The sequence below is a fragment of the Mus musculus genome, chromosome 6 (genome assembly GCF_000001635.26).
Source record: "Mus musculus strain C57BL/6J chromosome 6, GRCm38.p6 C57BL/6J".
Classification (NCBI taxonomy): Eukaryota; Metazoa; Chordata; class Mammalia; order Rodentia; family Muridae; genus Mus; species Mus musculus.
Window position 1 is genome coordinate 52,605,141 of NC_000072.6, and position 23,656 is coordinate 52,628,796.

A 23,656-nucleotide genomic window follows, 5' to 3' on the forward strand; every position below is an offset into this window, starting at 1 on the left:
CCAAAATGCACACTTATTGAACATATAAACTGTGACCAGTGTGGAAATAAGCATACACCCATAAGCCTACCACTGTTATCATGGTAAGGACCCTTATCTCCAAAGCTGCCTCATCTTTGGGCCTTATTGCTGCTGTTTTGCAGTAGCAACACCAAATGAAAGACCTGCCTTTCAATCTTTTTGTTTATTGGGGGTTTTTTGTTGTTGTTGTTGTGTTTTTTTTTTTTTTTTCGAGACTGTGCTTCTCTGTACAGCCCTTACTACCCTGGAACTCACTGTGTAGACCAGGCTAGCCTCTAAATTAGAGATCCACCTTCCTCTACCTCTGCCTCCTGAGTGCTAAGATTAAAGGCGCATACTGCGATCACTACTGGCTTCTTTTGTCTTGTTATGTTTTGTTTGTTTGTTTTTATTTGAGATGGGGTCTCAAATGTAGCTTGGGCTGACCTGGAAGTCACATCCTCCTATCTCTGCCTCCAGAATGTTAGAATTACAGGCCTAAGCCAATAAATCTTGCTCTTTAATATTCCTTTTTCTTTTATTTATTTCTGTATGTACACTCATGTGTGGGGAAAGATACCAAGGCTCAGAGGCCAGGGGAGAGTGTTGGGTGTACTCCTCCATCTCTCCTACCCTGTTTCCTTGAGACAGGGTCTCTTACTGAACCTGGAACTCACATTTTTTTTTCCAGCCAGCAGGCCCCAATGATCATGTCTCCCCCTCAGCCCACAGGTCTGTGCAGGACTATAGCCAGCTTGTATGTCAGCACTAAGATCTGAACTATAGTTGTCATGCTTACATCGCACACTCTCTGGTCCCCACCTTAACAAATAACTACAAGCACTGTAGTGTAACGGCAGATTTCTAGAACTCATTTATCTTGCATAATGAAACTTCTTACTGAGTAGTAGCTCAAGGAGTGAGAGGCCTCAATGGCAAGTCTCACAACCTGAGCTTCATGCCCTGGACCCACAGAGTGGAAGGAGAGAAACAACTCTACCAAGCTGCTCTGGGCTCCCAATACAGGTTGTGGCACTAGGGACATGCCCAAACATGCCTCACACAAAATGAATAAACAGATGTAAAACATTTCTTAAAGAAAATACTACCACCACACACAGCATGCCCTGTAACTAAATCATATGTGAGGGCATCAGGGAAAGAACTGCTACGATCAATCGTCCCTCTCCCTCAGCACAGCAGACACATTCAGGTCTATGAAATTTGATAAAAGAATTTGCTTTGAAACAGAAATAGCACCGTTTCAGCCTAAAGCCAAGAAAGACTGCCAGGTTGTAAACTTTTCTAAGAAAACGCTGTGACCGAAATGCCATCAGACGCTTAACTATAATAGCGCTAGGTGCCAAAACAGAAATGATTTTTGGTTTTGTGGTCCCTTTACTATAAATTAGATACAGATCTAGTGGAAAAACAGTAGTATCCAGTTCAGTAAGAGTAAAGGCCACGACTGCACACTAGGTTTTTAAGTAAGAATGGAGACTACATGAAACTTTCATTGAGATACAGCCTGCAAGTCTGGTACTTTAAGGGCAACTCTTTAATGGGTTTTTGTGCTTACTACTTCACAGTCTAAGAACATCTCAATTACTAAAACAGAACCCAGGCAAGTAGAATATAAAATCAGGTTTCCTGGTAGGGAACTGTTACACAAACACACAAGTGCAGTTATTTAATTTTGACATTAACTCCTAAATGAAACAATAGAGTTAAGTGTGTCATTCAGGCTTGGCAGCACGGGAAGCCTGGAGCGAACTGCAAGTGCCACTTCAAAGCTGCTTCATCTCAAGTTCTCTCTGCAAACCTACAGACACCCATCCCTAGGCAATCACTTAAGCACAGTTAAGTACCATGATGATGCTGCTCTAGCAGCTTGTGAACCTGGTCATTAGACATAAAGAATGACTTTAAATTTGCTTCATATCTGGCATATGAACGCCAAAAATGAGTTCCTGTTAAACAGGAACCAAGACTGTGACCACAAATCCATTCACCCCACACAAAGACACCCGTGAACCCACAGTGGTGTGACGCAGTGACATTGATATCACATGATGACTCCAAGTCTCATAAAGGAAGGCATGATTTGCACAGAATAAAGAGATTACAGTAGCGTGCTTGAGATAGGTAATCACGGTTTAATTAATTAATAGCAGGCCTGGTTAGCTTTACTTTAATAACCACAAAGTGTTAAATAAAGGCCGGTGTAAGAAATGGTAATCAAGTAAGTTACTATTAACCCATCAACCAAGTACCCTAATGCTAGAATGATAAAGGCTCCACAATCATCCCAGCTTGTTCACACATAGGAACCTGTAGAGAGCAGTCCCCTCCCCTCAAACACAATACTCTCCTGGGTCTCTACACTCACTCCTCTGATTAAATGTTACTTCCTGAGAAAGACCATCCTTCACTCTACAGAAAAGGGCCTCCCATTAGTCTCCATCTCCCTAGTTAGTACTTTTATTTAAAGGCACTAATTATTGAGATTCCCTTTATTTGCTTACTCCTATCCCCATAAACATAGGCTCCAAGAAGAAAAGCCGAAGCCCTAGTATCCAAAGCATATTGAAATGTAACAAGAACTTACTAAACAGTTACTGTATGAAAAGGAAAGTGGGTTATGTCCCTTGTGGTCAAAGTATTACCAACATAATACAGAGCAAGAATATGCAAGCATAAAGCAATATACAATCATATAAAATTATATAAACACAGTACTTTGAATTGTAAGCTATTTTGTTGAAGGAAATGTAACCTTTCCTTTTTGTGTGCATGCAGATAAGAAGTGTAAATTTCATGAGTTATTGCGTGTGTGGAGTGGGCCAGAGTTGACATTAGAGGTCTTAGACCTTCACTCACTCTCCACTTTCTTTTCAGTGTGTGTGTGTGTGTGTGTGTGTGTGTGTGTGTCTGTGTGTGTGTCTGTGCGTGTATGAGTGCTTGTATTCAACAGCATGCCTACAAAAGCCAGGAGGACAGCATCACCTTGTCTGAGACAGGGCCCGGGGCTGGCCAGCCCATGAGTTTCCAGGGATTCTCCAGTCTCCACATCCCATCTTGCTTTAGGTGTTCTGGGATTATACACATGTGCTACTGCACCTAAACTCTATGTGGGTTCTGGAAATTCAAATTCTGACCTTTGTGCCTTTGTAGCAAATGTTTTACCTCCTGAGCCGGCTTTCCAGCCCCTGGTACTGAGATTTGTCCTTCCTTAAGACAATTTACTAACAGGGATAACAGTGGTAAGAGAATGGTGTGAACAGACCAACTTTCGTTCTTTGTTTAAAAAATACTTCTTGGGGGCTGAGGCGATGGTTCAATGGTTAAAAGTACTGACTGTTCTTTCAAAGGACCCAGGTTCAAATCAACATGACAGCTCGTAACTGTCTGTAATTCCAGTGCCAGGGGATCTGACACCGTCACACAGACATCCATGGAGGCAGAACACCAAGGTAAATAAAATGTTTTTTAAAAAATCTAAAAATACTTGCTAAAGAACTGTTAAATTTAAACCTAAATTCCAGTATTTCACATGGGATATTACAGAAATCATCTGAGGATTTCAGAACTTATCTTTAACATACATTTTCCATTTCCAAACTCAACACTCTTTCAGGTAACATAGAATCAGCTGTGTAAGTTAAATGCAGTGTTGGTTTCTCTATAAATATGCATACCAGCATATGAAGGAAAAATCAGAACAGGAACAGCCAACAGCTCAGGGAGACGTGCCTCTTCATGGCAACTGGCTAGTGTGGAAAGTGCTGCAGAGGAGATCCTGTTCTGCACAGCTCCTGGGAATGCTGCTACATTAGCGTACACTTTGCAACTATACAAATTATTACATGTTTTCCTACATTCTAAACTTCATGAAAGTATTCCTCTTTACACTATTCTGAATACTACAGTTTAAGAATGAGGAATGACTGCAGGAAAACCCAAAATGTTCAACATTAATCTTTAAATATTTTTATTTTACTTACTTATTGTAATCCCAGGCCTTGTGAACGTTAGGCAAGAGGCCCACCACCATCTTGAAAAGGGATAGGATGTGGGCTCAATGGTAGAGAAAGTCATATGTTTGATTCCCAGCATCATATATATATGAATCAGCAGGTAGCTTGGTAAAGCATGAAGAAAAGAAAGAAAGAACTGATTGATTCTTCATTAAGTTTTTATTAAATGTCCACTAAGAATATATACTGGAAAGCCGGGCGTGATGGTGCACGCCTTTAGTCCCAGCACTCGGGAGGCAGAGGCAGGCAGATTTCTGAGTTCGAGGCCAGTCTGGTCTACTGAGTGTGTTCAAGGACAGCCAGGGGTACACAAAGAAACCCTGTCTCGAAAATAAATAAATAAATAAATAAATAAATAAAAGAATATATACTGGAGATATAAATTTTTTTTATTTTTCTAAATAAGGCCTACACACGTCCAAGTCTAAGAGAAGAAACAAGCACATAAATGTAATACAGTAGTCCTAGTAATGGAATAGATGCTATGCTATGCACAAAAGAAAGAAGTGGACATAGCTCAACTGCTGCAAAATAAACAATCTTTTCTGTCCTTCAGCTTTCAGGCCCAATCCTGTCCAACCCCCAAGGGTTTATGTCTGGGAATGGGTCACGTCCCGGTCATATCAAGCACTTACTTCTTCCTCTGCAGGCTTGAGTAAGCACCAGGAGCTAGCTAGTAATCTCAAACAGGAAAAGCTCCCCAAACCGGTTCCAACCCACTCATTCTGTTGCAACTTTAATTTTTTCAAAACCTATTTTTAATGATGGCTCTTAAACACTTTAAGCTCCCTTCTAGCCCACCACCCAGCAGAGGTAGTGGGAAAGAAAGGATATGTGTTGTCTGGAAAGCAGCAGTTCAGTTCACAGGTTAGCAGAGGCAGCTTGATCCACTCACAAACTCTTCACAGATAGGGTCGAGCTAGCCAACATGAATCAGCAGCAGTGCCACTACCTAGCAGAGACAGCCAAGCCTCAGCCTCAGCTCGGGTGAGCAGGAGGGACCAGGAGGAATGCCAAGAGTTCTCTCAGGGAAGCGAAGACTCAGCAAAGACACCAGACCCACAAGTGTTGCACTGCTAGCTCTATACAAGCCAAACTCAGCCTCCATCAATGACTGTGAAGTCCTACATTTATACCCTTCAAACATCACATGTCTTGCCTCAGTACATGTGTCTGTCTCAACTGACATCCATCTGCCAATCCGCCCAAGTCCACGGAAGTGGCAATGAACTACAGCACACTACCAGAAGTTTTTTGGTGTGTTTCTCTCTATGGAATCTCAACAAATGCTCAACTACACAGTGTAAGGCGGACCAATACATGCGTGTTGTTAGCAAAGGCCCCCTTCATCATGTGTCCTTTCATGTGTTTGCTTTAGCAGCATCTCCTTTTACCTGTGTCTGCTTCAGCGAAATGTTCCTTCACAAGTCTGCCTTAGTCCTCCACCTGTGTCCATTTCAGGAAAATGCTCCTTCACATGTTTGCCCCAGCAAAACACCTTCCAACACAACTGACTTTCCAAAGAACTCTTAAGTTTCCACTTCATGCTCTCTGAGAACACAGGTCACTCTCCAACTAATTAGTAGGATGGGTCAGAACTTTCAGTTCTTCAAATTACACAATAATGTTTTCTCAACCAATTTCTCCTAAGTGACTGCAGAAGAAATGGAAAGCCCGGCTCAGGTTAGAAGCTGGCCTCTAGGGGTTAGAAGACAAGGCAGTTCCCTTTAGGTTCTCAAGATGTGACAGTACCTACCAGAGAGTAAGTAGCAGACAGAACTAGCTGTGGGGAAGACAAATTGTCAGAAAAAAAGCTATCAGAAAGAGACTGCCATGACAAGGACAAGGTTCTGGACAAAGAGAAGACACCCAGATACCACTAAAAGGAAGGAGCTCTGGCAGATAAAAGAAAAGCCAACCTGACCTAGAGACGGGAATCCTGTTCCCAGGTTTGCTAACCACCCAGAAAGCCCCAGGCAAGTCATTTAGTGGTTTTGAACCTCATTTTTCCATCTATAAAATAATAGAGTCAGACTACAGTAATTCATAAGGTTCCTTCTAATAATAAATGTCCATTCTAGGAGCAGAAGAGACACTTAAAAGCTGGACACACTACTTAACCACAACACTCATGAAAAAGCATAGTAACCTCTATTGACATTTACCAACTACTTCATCAGATCTGAGCAAATGTGGGTATTTCATAACAACTTGCCAAGTAACATACTCATTAGTGATCAGAAATATAGAGACAAGGTTAAAGAACTATTTACTACAATCAAACAGATTTCTATACAGAATCACTTTCTCCAGCTTGCTAACAAATCCTGGACAAGTATCTTGGTTACCTGACTCAACTGGGTCTATCATGTACTCAAATGCCATGACTTTTACTTTCTCACAATTGTATAGATAAGCAATTTGCACTGAGCCTATTGGACAGTGCATTGCTGGTCAGGTCCATGGTGACCAGTGAGGTTGCAGTCATCTGGCACGCCGACTAGGGCAGGATGGTCAAGATGGCAGACCCACACTCACCCATTCTTTGTGTGCCTATACAAGCTGGATCAGGCTGCTGTGTTGATGGAAGAATCCCACATAGAAAGAGGCACATTTTAGTGTTCAAAGTGCTTCCAAATCTCCTTGTCTAAAACATTTAATGAATCACTGTACAAAGCATGCCATACGGTTAAGGCCAATCCATTTCAGGAGTGGAAACAGGAGAGATACTAAAGATCAGTCATTCAATGTCATTACTGTAACAGCGCACCACATCAGTTATTTGCTATTTTAGCCGAGAAATGAGTTCACACTCTAAAGAGCATTCTTGATTTAACAACTTTTATTTCTACTTGCAACAAATTAAGGACACTGAGAAAGTTTCTAAACACAGCTGTGTTATAATAACTGTGAAGTAAATATCACACTCATATTCAGCTTTCCTACCAAACAGGTACAAGCTTGAAATAAGTTACTTAACATCTCTGTGTATTATTTTCACTTGATAAAGGGGGGACCACCACTATCCTGTCTGTTTTTCATAGTTGTTTTTCCACTTGAATTCAGCCTAAAATTTTAAACATTTATTGGACACTAACAATGTTCCAGTATTATACTAGACAGACTGAAAGGGCAGGCTCCCGTGATGTATAAAAAACTGTATAATTTTTTAAAGCCCTGGAAGTAATCCAAACGTTCATCATAGTAGAAAGGCTGGAGTATGGTTATTTATATAGACCATCACATAGCAGTTAAAATTAATGAACTACGAGTAATAAGTATGTAACAGCAAAACATTCATGTATTATATGTGCTCACTTAACCAAAGGGATAAGTAGAGGCTGACATTCAATCCACATTGTTTGACAGACCATAAACCCTGTTGTAGGGTGACATTTGTCCAAACAAGAGTGGCTTTTTTTTTTAAGTACCTCTGGAACTGAGTGTGGTGGTACAGCATGTGCCACCACTATAGTAATTCCAGCCACAGTGACAGAGGCAGGAAGTTACCAAGTTTTAGGCCAGCCTGGATTTTATAGCAATCTCTTATTTCAAAGACAACCCAGACTCCGCAGGCTTACCTAGGAGTGTTTCAGTACTGAGAAGACAGCTCTTTCTGATTCTCACAAAGAACTGGACAGACTAATGCCTCTTCTAACAACACACATGACAACTCAGGAACAGAGCAGAAAGCAACATGCCAGTTACAGAATGATGATTCCATTTCTAGAATGTTCCAAATCATGAAAAACCGTAAAACTACCATTTGGAGGTTAAGAATATATGAACTCAACTCTAAAGAAAAGCAGGAGAATAAGATGTAAAGTTCAGGACGCTGGTTATCTAGTCAGAGTGAAGATGGAGGAGTGCGGACAAACATCAGTGTCTTAGGTGACAGGCACTGCAGTTACGTGGATCTGATGAGAACTGTAACACTAACACTGAAATGTCACACTGCTCCCATAATTATGGACAAGTATTAATTAAAAAGATGTATTTTTAAAACAAGAACTTTGAGGGTAATAAATAATGAGGTTCTATCTCTTAAGCTGGGTGCTATCTATCAGCTCAGTGTTTACTTCCTCTTCCTCCCTTCCCAGTGCCTGAAAAGCACAAGGACGGGAATGGATGAACGTGAATGTATATATATGCAGTATTTAATCAAAGAATTTGTTTTGTTTTAAAAAAAAGACTTGATACACACACATTATATATATAACATATACATATACATATACATATGTATATATTTATATATATATATACCCTAAAATGAGGGAAAAGAGAATTAAAGCTCAGAAACCCCCAAAGAACATGAGATCTGGAAAGGACATGTATGGTTTGGAAGCTTTTTTAAAAGAATCCAGAAAATTCAATCATGCCAAAGTATGAAATGGCTGGTTGCATTGTGAGTCACGTGTCACAATTGCTTTGCTTCTAATAAAAATGTATACAGAAGTCATTTCTGTTGGGTTTAATAAACATAAAACCCAACCTAGGGAAAACCTTCACCCTGCTACTTCACGGCCTGGGAAAAGGAGAGGGGAGTGATCTTTGTTACTCCTAAGAATATTACTTAGTGAGGTCCCATTTGTCGATTCTCGATCATACAGTGCAAGCCATTGCTGTTCTATTCAGGAATTTTTCCCCTGTGCCCATATCTTCAAGGCTTTTCCCCATTTTCTCCTCTATAAGTTTCACTGTCTCTGGTTTTATGTGGAGTTCCTTGATCCACTTAGATTTGACCTTAGTACAAGGAGATAGGAATGGATCAATTTGCATTCTTCTTCATGATAACCCCAGTTGTGCCAGCACCATTTGTTGAAAATGCTGTCTTTTTTCCACTGCATGGTTTTAGCTCCCTTGTCAAAGATCAAGTGACCATAGGTGTGTGGGTTCATTTCTGGGTCTTCAATTCTATTCCGTTGGTCTACTTGTCTGTCGCTATTCCAGTACCATGCAGTTTTTATCACAATTGCTCTGTAGTACAGCTTTAGGTCAGGCATGGTGATACCACCAGAAGTTCTTTTATCCTTGAGAAGAGTTTTTGCTATCCTAGGATTTGTTATTCCAGATGAATTTGCAGATTGCCCTTTCTAATTCGTTGAAGAATTGAGTTGGAATTTTGATGGGGATTGCATTGAATCTGTAGATTGCTTTTGGCAAGATAGCCATTTTTACTATATTGATCCTGCCAATCCATGCAACCACTCTGGAAATCAGTTGGTGGTTCCTCAGAAAATTGGACATAGTACTACCGGAGGATCCTGAAATACATCTCCTGGGCATATATCCAGAAGATGTTCCAACTGGTAAGAAGGACACATGCTCCACTATGTTCATAGCAGCCTTATTTATAATAGCCAGAAGCTGGAAAGAACCCAGATGCCCCTCAACAGAGGAATGGATATAGAAAATGTGGTACATTTACACAATAGAGTACTACTCAGCTATTAAAAAGAATGAATTTATGAAATTCCTAGGCAAATGGATGGACCTGGAGGGCATCATCCTGAGTGAGGTAACCCAATCACAAAAGAACTCACATGATATGTACTCACTGATAAGTGGATAGTAGCCCAGAAACTTAGAATACCCAAGATATAAGATACAATTTGCAAAACACATGAAACTCAAGAAAAACGAAGACCAAAGTGTGGACACTTTGCCCCTTCTTAGAATTGGGAACAAAACACCCACGGAAGGAGTTACAGAGACAAAGTTTAAAGCTGAGATGAAAGGATGGACCATCTAGAGACTGCCATACCCAGGGATCCATCCCATAATCAGCCTCCAAATGCTGACACCATTGCATACACTAGCAAGATTTTGCTGAAAGGACCCAGATATAGCTGTCTCTTGTAAGGCTATGCTGGGGCCTAGCAAACACAGAAGTGGATGCTCACAGTCAGCTAATGGATGGATCACAGGGCCCCCAATGGAGGAGCTAGAGAAAGTACCCAAGGAGCTGAAGGGAACTGCAACCCTATAGGTGGAACAACATTATGAGCTAACCAGTACACGGGAGCTCGTGTCTCTAGCTGCATATGTATCAGAAGATGGCCCAGTCGGCCATCAGTGGAAAGAGAAGCCCATTGGTCTTGCAAACTTTATATGCCTCAGTACAGGGGAACGCCAGGGCCAAGAAGTGGGAGTGGGGGGGGAAGGGGAGGGTATGGGGGACTTTTGGGATAGCATTGGAAATGTAAATGAAGAAAATACCTAATTAAAAAATAATAAATTTTAAAAAAGAGTATTACTTAGTAAGAAATAGAAGTACTGGGTGGGGGAGATTAACCCACACCTCCAAATGCTACTCCATTTCAATCATCTGAACTGTAAAAATTCTCTTTTATTTAAAATGCTAATAGAAATTGTGATACTGTCTCATTTCTATTTGTATTTATATCCTTATATAAATCTATTTAAATATATTTTAGTTAAAACACTTCCCCCCGCCCCATGGGGGGATGGCAACATGGCTTAGTGGGTTAAATAGCTTGCTGCAGAAGCATGAGGACCCAAGTTCTAAACTCCAGCACCAAAGTAAAAGTCACACGTTGCAGTAGACATCTGTAACTCAAGCTCAGGGAAGCAGAGACAGGAGGTTGCCAGGGATTTGGCCAGCTGGAATGCAAAGATCCAGGTTTAGTAAAGACTCTGTCTCAAAAATAGACTGTGGCCAGCCAGACTGCTCAGTAAGCTAACCTGACCTAAGTTTTCACATGGTGGGATGAGAGAGCAAACCCCCAAAGTTATCTCCTGACCTTCAAATACATACTAGGGCGCATATGGACGGACACACACACACACATACATCAAACAAATTTTTTTTAAAAAAATCAATAAGGAGCAATAGAGGAAATGACCCAAAATCCATCTGCAGCCTCTAATTCAGATGTAAAGCCTGGGATACAATGGAAGAAGAAATTTAAGGTTTAATTCAAATGACCCGAAGTACTCCATATTCCAAAACTGATCAAACTGTTCTTCCCCCACATCCCTCTTCCCTCGTTTTCTTTGGTTAAAACATAATGAATTTTTAAGGCTGTCTATTTGACACACAGGTAGATAATCCTTTATTTAACTGAGAGAGCACAATCTTTTTGTTGTTGCTTCTGAGACAGTGCGTCTCTAAATTGCGCATTCTGACCTGGGTCTCAGGGCAATCCTGCCGCAGGTTCCCTACTGATGAGATCACGAGTGTGCTTAGTTTAGAGTCATTTTCAACAAACCATATTTATATATAAAAATAATAAATATGAGAATAATCCATCACATTAAATGCCTAAAAATATCTGTGAAAGGACCATATAAATATAAATAAGATGCTATTATATAGTAATTAATCTCATAATGATCAAGTGTCAAACCAATTAATTATCACAAAATATACCTATGCAAGGCTTTTCATCAATAACAGTACAAGTTCAGATGCATTCACAGTCGTACTAGGACTCAAACATTGTTTCATGAGAAGACAAGAATGTTTCTGACCATTTCTGACTGAGGAGACAGCATGAGGCTCTGACTTGGATCCCCAGGCCCAAGTAAAAGCCCCAATACTGAAGAGGCAAAGACAAGTAGATTCCTAAAGAATCAGGGACAAACTAGCTCAAAAGAATAAGGTTGAGTGAGCTGGCAAGATGGTTTGGTGGGTAAAGGTGCCTGCTGCCAAACCTGACCACTTGAGTTCAATTCCCAGGATCCACACAGTGGAAAAACTGACTCCCACAAGTTGTCCTCTGCCTTCATACATGTGATACAGGAAAGTGAACACACACACAAAATAAATAACAATGTGAAAAATATTAAGTGGGCCTGCAAGATGTCTCAGTGGATAGAGCACTTTCCACCAAGCACCTGACCTAAGTTTAATCCCCAGAGACCACATGGCGAAGGAGAAAAAAAGTGTATATATAGAAATACCAAAGGCTTTTTAAAGTAAGAGAGCAATGGAAGAAAATATGAACTATCAACCTCTGGTCTGGACATGCACGAGCACACATGAGCATGCACACACACACACACACACACGTGCATGTGTACCCCTCCCTACCACCACCACCGTTCACACTCCTGGGTTCTGAGGATGGGAACCCGGTCCTTTACCCACCTAGCTTCCCTAAGCCTTTGGGCAGTTTGTGCATGGTTGACTGTTTGCTCAACTGTGAGAAATGTTGCTATGACCCCATCGCTCACTCCCTAATCAGTTGCTTTCTCAGTACTGAGTCAGAATGTGCAGCTTTCCTCCCATCCCTGCTGACTGCTTCTCTTACTGTATGACTTTGCTGCTGAGTGCTCCAGGTAAAGGTAGCAGACATCTCTAGTCCCAGTGTTACTGTGGCACCATGGGAAGAAGAAAGAGGAGAATCCCTAGCAAGAACTTGTGTATCATCCCATTCAAAGAAAGAATGGTTTGGTTTGTTAATTGTATTTACAGCCCCAATATTATTAGTATTTTCCAATCAAAATGTCTGAATCAGGCTGGGGAGCTAGCTTAGTGCATAAAGCTATGCAAGCTTGAGGACCAGAGATCAGATCCCAGCACCCAAGGAAACACCAGGTGAGCATGGCAGCTCACTTGTCATCCTAGCACTTCGGCAGATGCGGCTTCCTGGCTAGCTACACTCACTGCATCAGGAGCTTTGGGTTCTGTGGAGCCTTACCTCGGTGAATAAGGTCCTGATGCACTGAAGGAGACTCCCAACATTAGTCCAGAGCCTCCACATGTGCACACACGCATATACCCACAGTTACACTAACACACACACACACCATACACACCATGTATACACTGACAAACCTTTTTTAAAAACTAGGCCCTAGAGATGGCTCAGTGAGGAAAGCATTTGCCACAGAGCCTGACGACATGACCAATGGAATTCACCTGATGACAGAAGGAATGGACCAACTCCACAAAGTCATCCTCTGACCTACACACGTCATACACACATACTAATAATAAATTTTAATTTTTAAGGTAACTAAATACCACTACAAATCTTTATACTGTAATCTTACATAACTAATTCAGTGTAACAAGAAGGGCTAATAATTAATTATTCTTTCACCTACATTCAAAAATGACATGAAGCTGAACATGATAATGGATGTCTGCAATTCTAGTTTGGGAGGTAGAGACAGGGGAATCAAGGCCACCCTGGTTAATACATAAGACTCTATCACAAGTAAACAAAATAGCAACAACAACAACATCAATAACAAATAGTAGTAAGTTTGGAAGATAATTTTTATATCAAAACCAATTATAAAAAATAAAATCTGAATTAAATTATATTTTACTTTTCATCTTTTAAAAGTTCAAACTTATATTTAATATAATTGGAATAAAATCGCTATTGTTGCCTACTGCTACAAATGCATACTTATGTTTACATATATATAAGCAGAAATACACACAAGAACACTTCTGCAATTTTGGAAATGACAGAAAATCACACCCACAATCCTACCAAACCAGCAATCCTGCTATCCCCACATACCAACCATCCCACACACCCATTTTTGCTATTATCTGATACAAAATTAAATTTTAAAAATTTCATTAGTGAGTCTTTGACGTCTCACAAAATGTATCATGTAACTTTCGCCATGTTACATGGTAAATTAGATTTGCAGATTTTCCAACATTAAGCCATCTATACATAAAGGCAACACAGAACTTGCAATGTTTTATTTCTCTTATTTATGGTTGGATTTGATCTATGAATTATGTCTTTAAAGGTTGAACTTTTATACTCCTGACTGAAATCCACCTAGCATTCTCCCTGCTGATTTGATCTGCTTTAATAAGAGAGTTGAAAGATCTTTCATGGGAATCAATTGCAAAGTCCTTCCTTATTTTCTACTGTCTGGAAACATTCACATGAAATCTGAAATCTTTGTTTTATGTTTTAATAACAGTCACTTGTAAAGCCACTTGAGCCTCGCGTATATCTTGAGAGGTCGGATGGGTTTGTTTTGTCCTGTTTGTTTGTTTGTTTGTTTGTTTGTTTTGGGTTGAGACAAGGTTTCTCTGTATAGCCCTGGCTGTCCTGGAACTCACTTTGTAGACCAGGCTGGCCTCGAACTCAGAAATCTGCCTGCCTCTGCCTCCCAAGTGCTGGGATTAAAGGCGTGCGCCACCACGCCTGGCTTGTTTTGTCCTTTTTAAAATAACTTTTTCAATTTCCAACAGTAGAGTCAGCCAAGCTGGAGTTTTGTTATGGTTTGTGTTTGTTTGTTTGTTTGTTTGTTTGTTTGTTTTTGAAGTAAGACATCAGTCACTCTAAGTTGGCTTCAAACTGCCTATGTACTGACGGACGGACTTGAACTTCTAATTCTCCTGCCTCGGCCAACCAGGTGATGGGTACAGGCATGTACCAGCCCATGTAGTTTACATAGTGCTAGGGATCAAACCAGGACTTCATATGCACTAGGCAAGCATTCAACCAACTCAACTACAGTTCCAGCCCCAAACTAATTATTCCCTGACCCAGTTCTTGAACTTCTAGGCAGTGATCTGTCTACCACACAACAACTCAACCCAAACCATGTGACTCTTCTAAGCTCTAACACCTTTACAGGAATTTACAGGTAACTTACTGTGCTGTATGTGAAAGCACTAAACATCATGCCAGTCTGTTCTGTTGTTATCTTAATGAGAGACTAAGAATCTTTACACATCTGAAATCAATGGTAAATACCTTGGGTGGCACAAAAGCAGGACAGCTAGCTACTTTGGATAAGCAGAAAACTATATGACACAGTGCACATGTGTTTTAGACAGCACTTACCACCGGAGACAGGGGCGTCCATGAAAACAGCTCCCATTTTCTCAACTTCTTTTGCCAATTCTTTTGAAACTGAAGGATCAATAGTACTGGAATCTATTAATAATGAGCCTTTCTTCACTTTTCTAAGTATAAATGAAAATATTCAAGTTTACAACACTGAATGAGTACTTCATGCAACTAAGCAACAATCAGAATCAGGTCAAAATAGCCAGACCGTCAAGGAGGCCTGTGGCCTGGTACTGAAACAGTTGACAAATCTTACATTTATTTACTCAAGTTCAGATCAATTACAGTTCAAAGTAAACCCATACTCATTCAGATAACGAATTGGGAAAGCCTAGGATCAGGTGAAGTACACTGGCCATGCTGACACAGTGAAGTTAAAGTGTAAGCAAGTTTGAAACCCTAGTAATTTCATAAGGGAATTGGTTTATTCACTGGGTCTTAAAAAGTTTAAGTCTTTAGTAAGCTATACTGCAAATTTCTCATACCCATATCATTTTCACTAAGAATAAATATAAGCAAGTAAAATATAGCTATTTGCTTCAAGAGGATATATTCTTTTAACAATGGAAACATTTTTTAAAAGAACATTTTATTAAGACTTTCAAATAACTAATTTTGATCAGACTCACTCTTCCTCCAACACTTTCCTGATCCTATCCCACTTCCCTATCACGCCTCCAGATCCACTTCCACCTCCCTACTTCCTGACCTAATAAGACACTTTTTAAAAACAAAATATTAAACAGGTGAAAAAGGAAATAAAGGATTGAATCTAGAAGTTTGACAAGATTTAGGGGGTTTTGTGGCAAATTAAAATGTATACATTGGTAAAGATGGAAGCAGGATCATGGATATTTTACATGAACCTTTATCATCCTTATCATAAAAGATTTCTCTTTGTACTACGAGTGCAGAACATACACCTGAAACAGTTCCCTTTTATCTACAAGGCAGTGCTTACCCTAGTGGCTAGAAAACTCTGACCTACATTAGAATTTGCCTACCTGGTCTTGGTGTCCAAGGCCTACAATCTTAAATAAATACTCAGAGAAGGTAAGGTAGAAAGATTATAAGTTCAATATCTGCCTGGGTTACAAGGTGGGTCCAAGGCCAACCTAAGCAATACCGTAAGAGTCTGTCTCAAAAGTAAATAAAAAAGAAACATATGAATCAAGAATGACAGCTAACAATTGTATGCAAATTTCCCGAAGTTCTCATTTATTATTAGTGTGTGCGAATGATGTGTTCTGATTGTACACATGGAAGACAGTGGAGGACTCTGTGGAGTCAATTTACACAGCAAGGGTTCTACCCAGAGCCATCTCACCAGCTATATATTTCCTCAAGTTCTTCCCACAGGTCTACTCGCTCAGGGGATATACAATCAAGACTGGAAAATTAGAACTCCATATATAGAAATATTAAAACAGAAAATGGGGAAATTGCTGTTTAAAAAATAAATCACTAAAAAGGAAAATAAAATATTTCTATTGAAAACAGCAGTGCATAGAATTCTTTCAAGAAGATTTCAGACAGAACCAACAGAGTATTTGAGTGGACTCCACAGAAGAGACATGCCAAGTGCTACTAGAACTCACCTCAGTACAAAGGTTTTACTTTATGTAAAAGAAAAAATATGAATAAAACTACCAGTCTTCTATGGTATTATCACCTTTAACAATCTTAAAAACAATGCACTGGGTGTAGAAAAAGAATCCAGACATGGTGGGGGAGGCAGAAGGGGACCATCACTGAGAGGGCAATTAGAGTTTAATATGAAACCAAACTCTTCCTAAGCCCTCCCTGGACAAAGCTGGTCTGGTAACTGGCCACCATGCTCCAAAGTAAAGGATATTAGTAAATGTTGTGTCACTGCACACGTCTGAGTAGCTTTCCTGGAGAAATAAAGCAGGGCACAACTGGAGCAGGCTGGGTAGCGAGTCAGCCAGGCCGCCTCAAGACCACCCACACTGTGGGGCCGCTGACTCTACCAACCCCTGAAGCCTAAACATTTATCCTATCAGTTTTCTGTCTAATATCCACATGTCTTTTCCTTACAAGTGTGTTAGTTTCCCAAACCTCAAATCTCATTGTATTACGCTTTTCTCAAAGCAAATCTTCCTTTCTTTTAGCAAGCATTATTAGAAATCAGTGTGGTGACTCAAGTGTCTGCATGGCACATGACTTTGTACTAGTTCTCTGTTAAACTCGACAGCAAAGTAAGTTAGGAATACAAAACAGAAAGCCGGAAACTGGAATGCAACCACTGTCACTCTGACATAACCACACCACAAGGGTTTGGCAGGAAGCAGCAATTCACCAGCAGGCTTACAGTGTCAGGGAAGCCAGACACTGGTAGGAAACACTGACGGGAATTACACGTCACCCAAAGGGCTACTGCTAACACTAGATTCCAGCTTCCTCGTGTCCTCCCTGCAGATGGACCAGCCCAGAGGACAGTCCATAACGTTTTACTATATAATAAAGTCTTAAGTTAGTGTGCTTTTCAGTGTTTGCTTTTATTTTTCACAGAGTCCCTTTTCTGGAGTTCTATACACCAGAAGAAAATCATGTTTTAAAGAGTAGGTACAATTTAGAATGCAAGCTTTAAAAGGCTCCTAACCATTCTGCCAGTGAGAAAGTGTAATGCAAGTTAAGCAAGGCTGGAGGAGGGAGTCCCGCAAGTCACATACTTGACTCTAGTGCAAAAATTAACTCTTCACAGTAAGCAGGAAACCACTGTTCACTTTATGAAATTAGAAAATGCACAGGAAAATTTAACCAATAGAGTTTAAATGCCCTAGCAGCTTTAACAACGTAAAACCCAGAGCTACAGCAAGAAAAACTGTACCCTTGAGAAATACATACTTTAGAATCCCGTTTGCTCCAGAATAAACTTCTACCGCATTCATACTGGAGGGCAGCATTGTGATAATCCTGTCAGCCTTTTCGGCTACTTCTGCTGGGGAGGATGCTACCTTTAAAGAAATCACAAAGGAGAATTGTTTAATTCAAATGTAAGCAGTGCCCAGGTCTCAAACATGACAGGATCTGTAACTCTTTACTGGGAAAAGTTCAAGATCATGACCAGTAACAAAGCTCAGTGAAATAAAGAACAAATGGAGGCTGCTAGAGTCTTCATCCTCTTCTGAACTATCTGGAGAACATGGGGTTCACAGAAAGCCCCCATAAATGTCTACTTCCCTGAAGTAAATACAAAGCAAAACAAAGGCAAGTTGTCTTCCTAGTGAAGCTCTATCTCTAGATCACTCCAAGATATAAGCCTGGAAGTCTATGTCAGAGAACTTCAGGTGCCCCCTTAAGTTCTCTTCCATGGAAAGAAATTTAGTTCTATCCAGATAACTCCTTCAAAAGTCCCTTACAGGGTACCAAAAATTAGCTCACAGATCTTAGGACACCACATATCCCCAAGCTTCTCGTGCCCATGAGCCAGCAACACCAAACCATCCAACGGCCAAGCACATAGGTGGTCTATCAGCGCCCTGCAGCCCAAGCATCTGCTTCTCGGGATGCTTGGTTTGCCAGGATGCTGGTAACCCCTCAAATATATCAAGTCGTGTCAAAACTCACAGGTCTGGAAAAAACACACACTGACAGTAGTAGCCGCAATGTCACCACTCTACTGGACACGACTGCTCTATATCTAATGACCGCATACATTTGGTATGTATTAACAATGTCTGATTTATATAACAAAGGCATTCAAATACTCTTACCACTGCTATGATGACTTTAAAAGTACAATAACTGACAAAATTTGGAAACAACTCAAAAATAGAGGGGAAGAAACCAACCTCATTTCCAATCTGACACTAGCCACAAAAGCCTTTAGCAGCCAACTAATTAGAATCCCTCAATTACATCTGCTAATTGAGTGGGTAAGCAAAGACAGAATGATGGAACAAAGCAACACGTATTTAGGGAAGTGAGAGATGCAGGTTTAGTTGCACCTCAGCCAAGTAGTATGCAATCTACTTAAATGTGCAAATCATTTAACCGCTCTGGCTTCAGCTTCCCAAATATAAGACATTGCATTAATTCCTGTAATCCTAAAACTCAAGAAGACTTGTGTTAACAAGAGGGTTGCAGATCTGATGTCGCTCAGGGATTCAGAGGAAGGCTCCTAACAAATGAAGACTGAGGCTCTGCTTTTTAAAGAAATGACACATTTGTCCTCATTCTTAACCTGACTGAATCCTACCTACTCTCCTGCCCTCACCTCCAGAGAACCCTATGCGCCCTCTTACAAGACAACAACAAAATACCTAACTTAGCTTCTACCTCCAACATACAATTTATTAATATCCAGTAACCTTCAATTCCAGGAAAGCTGGTCACTGTAAAATGAGTCTGACATCATCATCTCTTTCTATCCACTTACACATCACAAGGAAGTGGAAAGGAGAAAACCTGGTCACTGAATCTGTCCTGGGACCTTCTAAGTCTCAGAAACCTGTCCTCATAACTTTCGTTTCAGATGACATCACTAGCGTTGGATGGTAAGCAAAGATTATACACAACGTTAGCCTCTGTAGTTCTCTATCAGAAATGAAGTGTTAAGTGTTGGTACCTGTCTCCCTCTCCTCAAAAACACTCTTGGCATTTTATTATAGTCAAATTATAATTCTGATAGAAAGCCACGAGACAGATACTCAAGTTTTATCTGTTGGCCAAAAGCAAAAACCTCCTAAGAAATGGAGACTGAGGCTCTTAAACGATTCCTCTGGCTGGAGAGATGGCTCAGGGGTTAAGAGCACTGACTGCTGCTCTTCCAGAGGTCCTGAGTTCAATTCCCAGCAACCACATGGTGGCTCACAACCATCTGTAATGGGATCCGATGCCCTCTGCTGGTGTGTCTGAAGACAGCAAAAGTGACAGTGTACTTATATATATAAAATAAATAAATTTTTTAAAAATTCAGATTCCTTCTTGGGGTGCTACATTACTTTCACTTGGGAACAGTCTGGAAGCTCAGAGCCTGAATAAAGCTTTAACTTAATAGAAAGAGAGAGAGAGAGAGAGAGAGAGAGAGAGAGAAAGAAGAGGGGAGGGGAGGGGAGGGGAGGGGAGGGGAGAGGAGAAGAGAGGAGAGGAGAGGAGAGGATTCCTTTGTCCTCATTCTTACTGTGAATAAATTGTTCATACTCTTCTCTCAGCCTCCACAAAGAACCTTATATGCCATTTCACAAATGTGATACATCTAAAACAGACTAATACCTCTTCTACTTTTACATTCAACTTCCCTATTTAGAGTTCTACTGTGTGTGTGTTCTGATAATGTATTACCTACTACTGGGTCTCAAGGTAGTAAAGACTGTGCTTCATTCAGGAAAGAGTTCTAGTTCCTGGCACTCTGAATATACTCAAGAAACAGCTGTTCAACCAGTGACTTATCAGTAGATTTGTATAGCAGAGATGGGAACATGGCTTACATGAATTTTCAGCTAACACTAAAATAGTATTTATGTGCTAAACTCTGTTTTAACAACTATATGAAAAGATCTGTTCTTATTCTATGCATTAGGAAACGAGTTGACAAAGAGAAAAACCAAAAAAGCTTGCCAAAGACTGCACAGCTAACTAAACGTCAAAGGCAGGTTCCAAGCCAATGCCTCCTGTAGCCAGTGCTCTGTTATACTCTACTCTAGACACTCCACAATAGTGTCAGAAGAACAGAAATGAATTCGCAGAGCTGGAAGGCAGAGGTCTGAGTCTGAAAACAAGGTGTCGGCGGGACCACTCTCCCTCCAGGCTCTTTCTTTGCTTCTTCCACTTCGATGGCTGGTGGCATTCCATGACTGGCAGCAACACAACAGCAATGTCTGCCTCCCTCTTCCCAGCATTCTCCTCTGGCTGTGTCTTCTTCCTTGCCGTGACCCTTAGTCCTGGTTCTCACCTGCCACTAGCTAGGCCCCTGGCTCTCATTTTTAAATGGCTTCACTGATACACACATTATACAATTTTCCCATTTAGACTGAATGAATAATTGGTTGGCTTTCATTATATTCCCAGATAAGAGTAACCATTACCAGTCAAGTGTTTAATCTCTTCAAAAAGAAACTGTATATCCATGAGCCACCACCCGCCACTCCTCTATGCCCAAGGCTGCTTGTCTTCTCCAAGCACTAAGCAACTAGCATTCTCTTCATTTTTTTTTTTTTTCAGATAATAAGAGATGCTTAGAGCATGGTCTTTTGCAACTGGCTTCTTTAATTTCTTTAATTTAGTGTGCTTAGTTCATCTGCAACACAGTAAATATCAGCACCTTTTCCCCTTAATTCCTAGATAACATTCCAGTACATATATGACACTTCATCTACCCATTCATCCACTGATATACATGGGTATTGTTTCCATTTCTTAGCTATTATGAACAATACTGTTATACAGAAAGTTCTGTGTAAATATATGTTTTCATTTCTCCTGGGTATAGACACAGGTTTGTTTTCTGTTGCTGTCACTTTGGGAGGGGGTTGTATTGTTTTGTTTCTTGAGACATGGTCTGACTATGTAGCTCTGGCTGCGCTGGACCTCACCTTGAACTCACAGAGTTCCACCTGCCTCTGCCTCCCCAGCGCTGGGATTAAAAGCGTGCTCCCTTATGCCTAGCTTAGATCTAGGTTCTCTTTTATCGCTAGGCCAGGAAGTGGGGAGACAAACAGCTAAATGAATAAAGTTCTTCCATACTACTGTATGCCCCTTGGTTTAGACCTCCAGTACCCAAGTAAAAGCCAGGTATTCCAGTATGCATTTAAAAGCCCAGCAGAGGTTGGAGAGGCAGAGAAAGGCAGGTAAATCAGTGACCTCCGGTTTAGTCTAGGTGGGGCAATGATAGAGGAAGACAGGCTACACACACACGTGAAGATACACTCAAGTACACCACACACAGTAAGAACTCTTCAGTCATATCATAGCTCTATGCTTCATTATCTGAGACACTCCCCAGACTTGTCTTCCGAAATGGCTGAGTCATTTTATCTTCTGCCACCATTGTTGAGTTTCCCAATTTCCCTGCATTACCACAATAGAAAGGTGTGTTCTGCTTTGTCTGCTGGATTCTTCATTCTGACTGTCCCAGCGCCCATGGTCCTCCTCCTCATGGCTAGACTAGTATATCCTTTTCATGCTTCTCTGGCCTCTTTCATCTAACTGCCTTGAAGTTCAGATCCTTTGCCCATTTAATTACTTGTCTTTAATGGTTAAGTTGTAAGATTCCTTTATGAATTTTAGATACAAGTCCCTTATCAAATAAATATATGACATGTAAATATTTTAGACGTTTCATGGTGAATTATCTTTTTAGTTTACTGGTGTTATTTAGATCAAGCAAATTTTAATGCCAGTGAATTGCAATTTACCTATTAATTTTGTTACACAAGCTCATGCTGTTATAGCTAAGAATCCTTTGCCAAATTCTAGATCATAAAGATTCACTATTGCACTATCATTTATTTACTTATTTATTTATTTACATCATTTTATCTCATTATGTATGTAAGTCTTTCGCTTACATGTATGTCTGTGCAACATGTATGTTCCTAATGGCCAATGAGGTCAGAAGAGGGTATCATATCCCCTGGAACTGGAGTTTCAGACAGCTGTAAGCCATCATGTGGTTGCTGGAAATTGAACCTAGGTCCTCTGTAAGAGTAAGTGCTCTTAACTGCTACACCATCTCTCTAGTCCTTGTGTTTCCTTTTGATTTGTATAAGACACCCTTCTGGGGCCACTTTTCAACCACTGCTATCCACTAAACAACTTATTGTAAAGAATAATTATTATTCCAACACTCTTCAAAGTACAAGAAGCATGTGGAAAAGAGGAAAAGCATATACAATTTATGATTTGGCATTACTGATGTTTTAAAAATTCAGGCAACTTATACCAATTATTCAGTTTATAAACAGACAAGTAGTAGCTACAATTCAGAGCAAAAACAAAGCCATGCTGCATACTGACAAATGCCTTATACATTAACTTTTATTAATTAGTAGCTGTGCATCTTGTAATTCAAAGGTGTCAAAACTACACCTTTGTTCAGTCCTTGGCTCCTACTATGAACTCATTGAATAACCCGAGGAGAGCAGCTAGCTTCAGATCTGACCCCACTCCTAGTCTCTGAGGGCATTGCACTCTCTCACACATAGGCATACTTAAAAATGAATAAAACTTAAAACAAACAAAACAAAACAAAAACAAAATCAGAGTGCAGAGCTGCTCTTTGTTGTGTTACAATCCCATAATCCAAATGCTTGGAGAGCTGAGAGTAAGGGCCCAGATATAGCAGTTTCTAACTAAATATTAGGTTCCTTGTTTTTCCTTTTAAAGTGTTAATGTTTCCCTTATTCCTAGACAAGCCTATGAAGATAGTCTTTCCTCAGGCCTACCTAAAATTAGTAAAGAACAAGAATGTCATTGGGGAATAGAATAGAGTCAGAGGGGTAACTTCAGAGAAGTCAATAACTCAGGCAGAACACAAGAAAGTTCTGGAAGTCTAGGAAAAACTGAAAGATATAGAATGCAGTGACAACCACTTCAGTTGTTCCAAAGTAAGCTATAGAATACATACATACATACATACATACATGTATGTATGTATGTATATATATATTCTAGAGGCATGGGAGGACGGACAACGGTGTGGGCATTTTAAAGCCCCTGAGTTTGTGCTCTGCCAGTTCTTACTTCTAATCCGCTGGAGGGTCTCCATTCAACCTCTACCTTGCTTTCTGCCCAACTTCTGTATTTAACACATTCCCTTAATTTAGAGTTCTAGCAGCATTTGCAAACACA

The 23,656-nt window shown here is 40.3% G+C and overlaps 1 protein-coding gene across 1 annotated transcript in view; it reads right to left on the reverse strand.

Moving 5' to 3' along the window:
• Positions 1–23,656, reverse strand: part of Hibadh (3-hydroxyisobutyrate dehydrogenase) — a 94,071-nt gene that overhangs the window by 58,911 nt on the left and 11,504 nt on the right. The window contains exons 3-4 of the mRNA NM_145567.1: positions 17,711–17,820; positions 14,837–14,958 (exon numbers count right to left, since the gene is read on the reverse strand). Of these exons, the coding sequence (NP_663542.1) occupies positions 14,837–14,958; positions 17,711–17,820 (232 nt within the window). The remainder of the gene's footprint in view (positions 1–14,836; positions 14,959–17,710; positions 17,821–23,656) is intronic.